Here is an 11,192-nt window from a genome sequence, read left to right as displayed (position 1 = left end):
TTTATTGCTGGAACAGCACAGCAGGTCAGGCAGCATCCAGGGAACAGGAGATTCGACGTTTCGGGCACAGGCCCTTCTTCAGGAATGAGCAGAGAGTGTTCAGCAGGAGAAGATAAAAGGTAGGGAGGAGGGACTTGGAGGAGGGGTGTTGGAAATGTGATAGGTGGAAAGAGGTCAAGGTGAGGGTGATAGGTCGGAGTAGGATGGAGGCGGAGAGGTCAAGAAGAAGACTGCAGGTCAGGAAGGCAGTGCCGGGCTGGAGGGATCCGGCTGAGACAATGTGGGGGGAGGGGGGATGAAGAAACTGGTGAAGTCCAAGTTCATCCCCTGCGGTTGGAGGGTTCCCAGTCGGAAGATAAGACGCTTCTCCTCCGACCGTCGGGTTGTTGTGGTTTGGCGGTGGATGAGTCCAATGACCTGCATATCCTCGGTGGAGTGGGAGGGGGAGTTAAAATGCTGTGCTACAGGTTGGTTGGGTTGGTTCGTCCGGGTGGCCCAGAGGTGCTCTCTGAATCGCTCCGCAAGTAGGCACAATATAGAGGAGGCCACACTGGCTGCAGCAGATGCAGTAGATGATGTGGGTGGAGATGCAGGTGAATCTGTGGCGGATATGGAAGTTTCCTTTGGGGCCTTGGAGAGAAGTGAGGGGGGAGGTGTGGGCGCAAGTGTTGCACCTCCTGCGGTTGCAAGGGAAGGTGCCGGGAGTGGAGGTTGGGTCGGTGGGGGGTGTGGATCTGACAAGGGAGTCGCGGAGGGAGTGGTCTCTACGGAAAGCTGATAGGGGAGGGGAGGGAAATATATCCTTGGTGCTGGGGTCTGTTTGGAGGTGGCGGAAGTGACGGCGGATGATGCGCTGTACATGGAGATTGGTGGGGTGGTAGGTGAGGACCAGTGGGGTTCTGTCCTGGTGGCGGTTGGAGGGGCGGGGCTCAAGGGCGGAGGAGCGGGAAGTGGAGGAGATGCGGTGGAGGGCACCGTCGACCACGTCGGGGGGGAAATTGCGGTCCTTGAAGAAGGAGGCCATCTGTGTTGTACGTATTTTGACTCCACTTCATTGTACACTCACACTCTCTCTTACATCCACATGGTCTCTCAGACACACACATACAAACACACCCCACACACGCCTTCTCAGAGGCTTATACTCCATCACACAAACGTTACCAAGCATGCACACTTGCAAACACAAATACATGGGTCTATGTGGTGAATTTGCATTTGCAGATACATTCGATGTGCGCTTTGAGCAGAAATCGGCAGGTAGTCAATCCATGTATTATTTTATAAATTCCTACTTTGATAATAGAACCAGTCTGATTCAAGATTCGGATACAGACACACTCAAACTTCACACCTTTCATACATTGAGAGCTGAGATGTCACCTATTTTTATAAAACCTTAAGTCATCTTGAGACTGACTTAAAAAATATTCTGGGATTTATACATTAATGAAGCAAAACCTGCAACCCATTCTAAAAGATGAAAGACTTAACAGCAATCCAGGTTTTTTTCAATATATCATTTCTGTTGCATGACACTGTGATCTTTTGCTTTAAATTCTGTGTCTTATGATCCTGCTCCACAGCTACCGAATGAAGGAGCAGTGCTCTGGAAGCTAGTGCATCCAAATAAACCCTGTTGGACTATCACCTGGTGCTTTTTAACTTTACCCACCCCAGTTCAACACCGGCTCCTCCACATCGTTTCTAGTGAACACGGCCTACACCCTTTACTGCTGCCAGTAAACTTTACAATGCTGATGAAATGGTGCAGTACCTGCACTCCTGAAAAATTTACAATTTCTAACGATAGTAGCTACTCATTCACTACTCCATCTGATACATGACATTGGAAACTTAGTGCAGGAGGCTGAAAGAAATGAGCAGCTTTAAAACAAAAACCATTTGGAGCTCAAAGCTTTCAATGAGAGCCTGAACCCGACGTTAAGTTCAGGTAAACTTTACTGTGACCAACTTTGTTACAGCTTCAGATTACCCCAGCAAAAAGGCATAGAAAAAGTAGTTTTTAAAAAACAGCTCAAGGTCAAAGCGCACACACTCTCCACACCCAACACCACCACCACCAACCCGTTGCTCCTTCAATCCTCCTGCAATGGCGCGTGAACTCGCTGGTGGCTCCGCAGGTTGAAGAAGCGGGTGAAACCCTTCCCACACTGAGAGCAGGTGAAGGGCTTCTCGCCCGTGTGGACCCGCTGGTGGTTCAGCAGGTTGGAGGAATTGCTAAAAGCCTTCCCGCACACAGTGCAGGGGAACGGCCTCTCCCCCGTGTGGACACGCTGATGGGTCAGCAGGTGGAAGGAACTGTTGAAGGCCTTCCCGCACTCTGGACAGCTGAAGGGTCTCTCCCCTGTGTGGACACGCCGGTGGGTCAGTAGGTTGGAGGAATTGCTGAAGGCTTTCCCGCACTCTAAGCAGCTGAAAGGCCTTTCACCCGTGTGGACCCGTTGGTGGTTCAGCCTGTAGGAGGAACTGCTGAAGGCCTTCCCACACTCTGGGCAGCTGAAGGGCCTTTCCCCGGTGTGGACCCGCCGGTGGGCCAGCAAGGCAGAGGAATAGCTGAAGGCCTTCCCACACTCGGGGCAGGAGAACGGCCTCTCCCCCGTGTGGACCCGCTGGTGCTTCAGCAGGTCAGAGGATTTGCTGAAGGCCTTCCCGCAGTAGGGACAGCTGAAGGGCCTTTCCCCTGTGTGGACCCGCCGGTGGGTCAGCAGGGCAGAGGAATCACCGAAGACCTGCCCGCAGTCAGGGCAGGAGAATGGCCTCTCCCCTGTGTGGACCCGCTGGTGCTTCAGGAGGTCGGAGGAATTGCTGAAGGCCTTCCTACACTTGGAGCAGCTGAAGGGTCTCTCCCCCGCCTGGACCCGCTTGTGGGTCAGCAGGGTGGTGGAACTGCTGAATGCCTTGCCGCACTCAGGGCAGCTGAATGGCCTCTCCCCTCTGTGGATCTGGTGGTGCTTTAGCAGGTCAGAGGATTTGCTGAAGGCCTTCCTCCAGACTGGGCAGGAGAACGGCCTCTCCCCGGTGTGGCTGCGCTGATAAGTCTCTGGGGCAGACGGGGCATAAAAGCATTTCCCACAGTTACCACACTTCCATGGTTTCTCCACAGGGCGGGATTCTTCCGGTTTCTCCATGGCTGAAGCTTCAGCTGTACGCAAACACTTGTACAGCCCCTCCCCACTGTGAATTCCTGTTTTCAGGCCGTATAGCTGTTACACGCTCCACGCTCAGTGCGCTGCAACAGTAGGGTCTCTCATCTAGTCCCATTGATGCTGAAAAAGTACTCAAACAAGAACCAAAAAGCTTGTTTCCTTCTCACAGAATCATAGTTGAAAATTGTTGCGGTCCTGATGAATTGGGTGACTGTCAGACATTGATGTCAAAGTGAGGACTGCAGTCGCTGGAGAGTCAGAGTCAAAAAGCGCAGCACTGGAAAAGCACAGCAGGTCAGGCAGCATCCGAGATGCAGGAGAGTCAATGTTTCCGGCATAACGCTTATACCTGTTCATTTTGAAACTTCTGTCTTCAGATCTTCAAATACGCTGCAAAAAGAAATTATAAAATTCATCACTGTCAGTGCAGGGTAGAAATTCAGAACAAGCAATTCTACTTTCTGCAGAATATTCTTTTCTTATTTCACAAAATTGAAAACACCATCCCACTCTCTCCCCCTCTGTTCTCACTCCGCTCTAACTAATTCTTACGGGGCAACCAACAAGGTGACTTTGTCACTGTATAAGTTCAAAATTAATATGAAAGAAGTCTTCGATAAGCTGTTGGCACTTAGAAGTTGACAAGGCACTGGGACTTGATGAAATGTATCCAAGGATCTTGAAGAAAGGGACGACAGAAATTGTGGGAGCATTCGACATAATTCAACAGTCTTCCATGGAATTGGAGGAAGTGACTGGAAAACTGCAAACACTTTAGCCTTGTTTAAGAAAGGTTGTAAAGATATACTCAGCAATTAGAGGGCAGCCAGTTTAAATTTGATGGAAAAGCAGAAATAGTTATTCTGGTCAAAATTAGTAGTCACATGGAGAAAGGTGGATTAGGAAGAGTCAGCGTGGGATTGCTGAAGGGGACATTGTATTTAACTAACTTGATGGTGTTTTTTGCAGAAGTTACAGGCTTGACGAGGATAACACCTCAGCTCTCCTCTTTGTTATCCATCCTGGCTGTCCGAGGGAGTATGGTACACCTGCAGCCTTGACGTAATGCTGAATTTGAGGGGATTAAAGCACCAAAGTGTGACTTCAAATTACTTGGCTTCACGGGTTTTGCTATCATATCTCTCCCATAAAGGCTGACAGAACAGGCTGTGTGCAGGAGTCTGCTGGGCACCACCTTCATTAATCAAAAGGGAAAGAGCTATTGATTCAGCACCTCAGTAAATCTTGAGGCAGTCTTGGCTCCTATGCACATATTGGGATGCATGTAAGGAGATGTTTATATTTTGCTTCTGTACTTAGAATTCAGAAATTGAAGCCAGTGTACATTTTAAAAATATTCAAGATTAAAAGTACAGAGGAGATCAATATTATACAACAATCCAACAACCCCGTCCCAAGACAACAGGCGCCTGACCCTCACAAAGATGGCGGCCGGTTGCCCGGGCAACCCGAGAGCTCCTTCGCCGGTGAAGTAAACACTGAGCCTGTGAGGATTTTATTCGCGGCCTGAGGCCTCCCCCTAGGAGTTTATAAACTCCCCTGTCTCCCTCCTCCTGCGGGTCCCAATCCTACCCTGTCTCACTGTCTCCTCTCCCCGGGGGCAGGAGCCAGGTCTTGGCGCTCGGGCCTGGCGACCTCCCCGGGATGTTCCTGAAACCTGGTCCTGTTTTGAAGGAGGATCCCCGGACCCGAAACACCTCCTCACATTCCTCCCGACACGAGCTGCCGGACCTGCTCAGCTTTTCCAGCGGGTCCTGTTCTTGTTCCTTCAGCCACCGGCGCCATTCCTCTCCCACACTCAGTAACACTGCCTCTGTCCGGCCGCGGGACCGACACTGCACATGCGCCAACACATAGGGGGCGTGGTCCACAAAGTCGTCACCAACTGAGGGGGCGTGGCTGGGGGGCGCCCTTCAACCAATAGGGGACAATGGGGGTTGGTTTTCCCCGCCCCCAGCCTGTTCAGGAATGTTACTCCAGACCTTTGGAAAGCTGAAACATCGGGAAACTTCCAGACACAAACAAAGGGATTTTCAAAGATGAATAGAAATAGGTAAGGTAAATTACGAAAGAAACATAGCATAGATTATCAAAAGCTTCTGTTGGTCTGCCAAAGGGAACAGAGTCGCTAAAGTAAATGTTGGCCCCTTGGAAGGTGAAACAGGTGAGTTAATAAGGGGAACACTGAAATGACAGAGCTGCTAAATCAATACTTTTCCTCAGTTTTCACGTTAGAGGACAGCAGGATCATTCGTATTGGAACGAGCAAGTCAAACGCTATAGAAAAGGTAGAATTTAAACAATCAACGTTGATAGGTACACTATTAGGATTGAGGGCAAACAAATCCCCTGGGCCTGATGGCCTACATCCTCGGTACTAAAGGAAGTGGCAGTGGAGATTGTGGATTCATTAGTTACAATATTCCAAAATTCCCTGGACATGAGAAAGATTCATTGAGTTTATTTAATACAGAGATAGGTAGGTTCTTGATTGTCAAGGTGATCAAAGAAAGCGGGAGAATGGATTTGAGAAACGTTTCTTCCATGATTGAATGGCTTAGTTTCTGCTCCTATATCTTAGGATCTTATGGTTCCAGTGGATTGGAAAAATGCTAATGTAATGCCTGTATTCAGAAAGGGAGGCAGGCAATATGTGGGAAATTGCAGACCAGTTAGTTTAACATCTGTTGTTGGGAAGGTGTTAGGGTCAATTATCAAGGAAGCAATATCAGGACGTTTGAAAAGTCAAAACTCTATCCATCAGAGTCAGCATGGTTTTATGATGGGCAAATCAGATTTGACTAAGTTCTTCATAGATGTAACAAGTGGATAATAGGGGTCCTGTAGATGTAATATATCTGGCTTTTCAGAAGGCATTTGCTAAAGTGCCACAGAAAGCGTTAACTCGCAAGGTTATGCGATATGGGCTGATTTATCAGCTTGGATAGGTGGCTGTCTGATGGGCAGAAGATAGACAGTCCGAATTGATGGCTTTTTTTTCTGGATGGCAAGATGTAACTAGTCAGGTGCCACAGGGTTGGGTCCTTGGACCCCAGCTATTTACAATCTACATTAGTGACTTGGATACACGTATAAAAGGCTCATTTGCCAAATTTGTGGATGACACATAAATAGGCGTGATGGTAGATTGCAATGAGGATATATGAACCTTACAAATGGATCTGGATAGGTTAGGAGAGTTGGTCAAAATGTGGCAGATGGAGTTTAAGGTGGATAAGTGTGAGGTCATGCATTTTGATCAAAAACAAAACCAGCAAGGCAACCTATTATCGAATAGAGGGTTTGGGGTGACCTGGTGCAGAGGGATCTGGGTATCCTCATTAATGAGTCACAGAAAACTAGCATGCAGGTACAGTAGATAAGTAAGAAAGTGAATGCAGCATTCGCTTTTATCGCTAAAGGAATAGAACATAAAGGGAAGGAAGTGTTGCTGCAACCAAACATAGCATTGCTGAAACTGCACCTGGAGGATTGTGCCCAGTTTTAAACTCATTTCCCCTTATATGGTTATGGTAGGGGATTTAACTTTCCAACCATAGACCAGGACTGCCATAGGTTTAAGGGTTTAGATGGAGAGGAATTTATTGAGCGTGTTCAAGAAAGATTTCTGACTTAGTATGTGGATATATCTATGGAGAAGATGCAAAACTTGACCTACTCTTGGGAAATAAGGCAGGACAGCTGACTGAGGTGTCAGTGGGGGTGCACTTTGGGGCCAGCAACCATAATTCTCTTAATTTTAAAATAGTGATGAAAAAGAATAGACCAGATCTAAAAGTTGAAATTCTAAATTGGAGAATGTCTCATTTTGACAGTAATAGGCAAGAACTTTCAAAAGCTGTTTGGGGGCAGATGTTTGCAGGTAAAGAGACAGCTGGAAAATGGGAAGCCTTCAGACATGAGATAACGTGATTCCAGAGACAGTATATTCCTGTTAGGGTGAAAGGAATGTCTGGTAGGTGTAGGGAATGTTGGATGACTGGAGAAATTGATTGTTTGGTTCAGAAAAAGAAGGAAGCATATGTCAGGTATAGACAGGATAGATTGAGTGAATCCTTAGAGTATAAAGGTAGTAGGAGTATACTTAAAAGGGAAACCAGGAGGGCAAAAACTGGACATGAGATAACTTTGGCAAATAGGGTTAAGGACAATCCAAAGTGTTTTTACAAATACATTAAGGACAAAAGGGTCACTGGGGAGAGAATAGGGCACATCAAAGATGAGCAAGGCAGCCAATGTGTGGAACTACACGAGATGGGGGAGATACTAAACAAGTATTTTGCATCAATGTTTACTCTGGAGAAGGACATGAAAAATATAGAGTGTAGGGAAATAGATTATAACATCTTTAAAAATGTCCATATTACAGAGGTGGTGGTGCTGGATGTCTTGAAACACAAAGGTGGATAAATCTCCAGGACCTGATCAGGTGTACCAGAGAACTCTGTGGGAGGCTACGGGAAGTGATTGTTGGGCCCCTTGCTGAAATATTTGTATCATTGATAGTCACATGAGAGGTGCCAGAAAACTGGAGGTTGGTTAACGTGGTACCACTATTTAAGAAAGGTGATAAGGAAAAGCCAGAGAACCTGACATCGGTGGTGGGCAAGTTGTCGGAGTGAAACCTGAGAGATAGGGTTTATACATATTTGGAAAGGCAAGGACTGATTAGGGATCGTCGGCATGGCTTTGTGCATGGGAAATCATGTCTCACAAACTTGATTGAGTGCTTTGAAGAAGTAACAAAGAAGATTGATGAGGGCAGAGCAATGGACATGATCTATACGTACTTCAGTAAGGTGTTTGACAAGGTTCCCCAAGGGAGACTGGTTAGCAAGTTTAGATCTTATGGAATACAGAGAGAACTAGCCCTTTGTATACAGAACTGGCTCAAAGGTAGAAGGTGGTGGTGGAGAGTTGTTTTTCAGACTGGAGGCTTATGACCACTGGAGTGCCACAAGGATCGGTGCTGGGTCCACTCCTTTCTGTATTTTTTTATGCAAATGACTTGGATGTGAACATAGATGTATAGTTAGTAGGTTTGCTGATGACACCAAAATTGGAGGTGTAGTGAACAAGAGGAAGGTTACCTCAGATTACAATGGGATCTTGATCAGATGTGCCAATGGGCTGAAGAGTGGCAGATGGAGTTTAATTTAGATGAATGCGAGGTGCTGCATTTTGGAAAAACAAATCAGAGCAGCACATCTACACTTAATGGGAAGGTTTTAGGGAGTGTTGTTGAACAAAGAGACTTTGGAGAGCAGGTTCACAGTTTCTTGAAAGTGGAGTTGCAGGTAGATAGGATAGTGAAGGTGGTGTTTGGTATACTTTCCTTTGTTGGTCAGAGTATTGATCAGAGGATTTGAGAGGTTATGGTGTGGCTGTACAGGAGAATGTTTAGGACCCTTTTGGAATAAGTGTACAATTCCGGCATCCTTCCTCTTGGAAGGATGTTGTGAAACTTGAAAGGGTTCAGAAAAGATTTACAAGGATGTTGCCAGGGTTGGAGGATTTGAGCGATAGGGAGACGTTGACTTGGCTGAGGCTGTTCTCCCTGGAGAGGAGGCAGCTGAGGGGTGACCTGAGAGGTTGATAAAATCATGAAAATCACGGATAGGGCGAACAGCCAAGGTCTTTTACCCCCCGAAATGGAGGAGTCCAAATCTAGAAGGTATAAGTTTAAGATGAGAGGGGGAAAGATTTAAAAAGGAACTGAGGGGCAACGTTTTCACGCAGAAGGTAGAGCGTGTATGGAATGAGCAGCCAGAGGTAGTGGTGGAGGTGGGTACAATTACAACATTTAAAAAGGTGTCTAGATGAATAGTTCGGATTTAGAGGAATATGGAGCAAATGCTGGAACTTGGGACTGGGCCAGATTGGAACATCTGGTCAGCATGGATGAGTTCAACTGAAGTGTCTGTTTCTGTGCGGTGTGACTCTGAGTCTATAACTGCTTTGACCGAAACGAGACCTTTTTACTGATAATCTTCCTGCTGGAATTTTTTAGTGCACCCAGTTTCAGTCGATTTCTGGTGGGGAAAATTGGCATATGTCCTGTATCCTGGAAATTCTGAAAAATAAAAATAAATAATTCTCTCTGTGAATGGTATAATCCACACCCCGTGATGTGAATGGTACAATCCTCCCCTCCCCTTTTCCTCCTCCACACCCCTCCACCTTCGAATGATGCAATCGTCCCCCTCTGAATGGTATAATCCTTTACTCCCCCACAGCCATTAAAGGTACAATTCTCCAAAGTCTCAATGGTACGATCCTTTCCACACCACCCCGAATGAATGGTACAATCCTCCCCCTGAGCTGGGATTCCCCAATCCCTTTCTGTTTCACATTTCCGAAGCCTTTCCCATTTTGAGAACAGTCTCTGTTTCTGGTCTTCCCACCAAAGTGCATAACCTCAGACTTTACCACATTGTATTCCATCTGCCCCTTCTCTGACCATTCTCCTGGCCTGTCCAAGCATTCTCAGCATGGACCCCCTTTGGAACTCCAAAGACCCCTTTATGCCAACTCTCTGCCTTCTGCCAGTCAGCCAATCCTCTATCCGTGCCAGTAACTTGCCCCTCCTCCAGGGACACTTATCTTACTTAGCAGCCTCCTGCACGGCACCTTATCAAAGGCCTTCTGGAAATCCAAATCGCTCACGTCCACTGGCTCTCCCTTTGTCTAACTTACTCATTACCTGCTCAAAGAATCCTAATAGATTTGTCAGACATGACCTCCTGTTGTCAAAGCCATGCAGACTCTGTCCTGTTTTAACATGCACCTCCACATACTTCCCACTCTCACCCTTCATAAAACCTGTTAAGTTTACCCATTTTTACCATAAATACGTTGTTCTGCTCTTTAAAATGAATTCAAGTTTAAAGATTTCATATTATGTATGTACACTACCTTTGCCCTTCATAATATTTAGCACAAGGTATGAAACTGACTGTGACTGCATCAAGTAAAGGAGTTAGTAATAGTGAGAAAGGAGTGGCTAAATATCTAAACGTACCCATGCAACGGTCAAGAAGGCACAACAACGCCTTTTCTTCCTCAGGATGCTCAAGAAATTCGGCATGTCCATAATGACACTCACCAACATCTACAGATGCACCACAGAAAGCATTGAATCTGGGTGCATTACACCCTGCTACGGCAACTGCTCTGCCCAGGACCGGAAGAAATTACAGAAGGTGGTGTGCACAGCACAGTCCATCACAGAAGCCAACCTCCCACCCATGTAATCCATCTACACTTCTCGTTGTCGTGGAAAGGCTACCAACCTCAAAGACCCCTCCCACCCCGGGAATGATCTCCTGCACCATCTTCTGTCAGGCAGAAGATACAGAAGCTTGAACACATGTACCAACAGGTTCAAGAATAGCTTCTTCCCTGCAATTATTAGACTGCTGAATGGAGCTCTCCAATTTGAAATTTAATGTTGACCTTGCTTCTGCGCACCTCCTGTGCAGCTGTAACCCTGTACGCCTCACTCTGTCTAAGCGCAGTATGACCTGCATGTCCTTGTTTGCTCGGATCTGACTGTACTGCTGATAAAACAACATTTTTGACTCTACTTAGGTATATAGCACAGTACAGGCCCTTCGGCACTCGATGCAGTACCGGCCCTTTATCCTACTCTAAGATCAGACTGACCTACATACCATTTATTGTACTAACTTTCATGTACCTATCCAAGAGTCGATTAAATGTCCCTAATGTATCTGACTCCACTACCACTGTTGACAGTGCATTTCACACAGCCACCACTATCCGAGTAGAGAACCTACTCTGACATCTCTCCGAAACCTTCCTCCAATTACCTTAAAATTATGCCGAGAGTGTGGTGCTGGAAAACCATAGCAGGTCAGGCAGCAGCCAAGGAGCAGGAGAATTGACGTTTTGGGCATAAGCCTTTCATCAGGAACGAGGCTTGTGGGTCAGGGCTGCTTAGAGATAAATGGGAAGAGG

The 11,192-nt window shown here is 46.8% G+C and overlaps 1 protein-coding gene across 1 annotated transcript; it reads right to left on the bottom strand.

The window, feature by feature from the left end:
* Window positions 1–1,919: 1,919 nt before the first annotated feature.
* Window positions 1,920–4,931, bottom strand: LOC148143128 (uncharacterized). The gene is made up of 2 exons (XM_087974049.1): window positions 4,774–4,931; window positions 1,920–3,560 (listed from the first exon to the last, which is right to left on the bottom strand). The coding sequence occupies exon 2, from the start codon at window positions 3,150–3,152 to the stop codon at window positions 2,100–2,102; it is 1,053 nt and encodes a 350-aa protein (XP_087830175.1). The 5' UTR covers window positions 3,153–3,560; window positions 4,774–4,931; the 3' UTR covers window positions 1,920–2,099.
* Window positions 4,932–11,192: the final 6,261 nt, after the last annotated feature.

This window comes from Chiloscyllium plagiosum, unplaced genomic scaffold (assembly GCF_037043375.1).
Source record: "Chiloscyllium plagiosum isolate Xiang-an unplaced genomic scaffold, Cpla_swu_hap1 HiC_scaffold_27, whole genome shotgun sequence".
Lineage (NCBI taxonomy): Eukaryota > Metazoa > Chordata > Chondrichthyes > Orectolobiformes > Hemiscylliidae > Chiloscyllium > Chiloscyllium plagiosum.
The sequence above is the reverse complement of the archived record's forward strand: the minus strand, read 5'-3'. Positions and strand labels throughout refer to the sequence as shown.

Bases quoted from the DNA above. Each gene is read 5' to 3' on its own strand.
- LOC148143128 (XM_087974049.1), bottom strand. From the start codon at position 3,152: ATGGAGAAACCGGAAGAATCCCGCCCTGTGGAGAAACCATGGAAGTGT.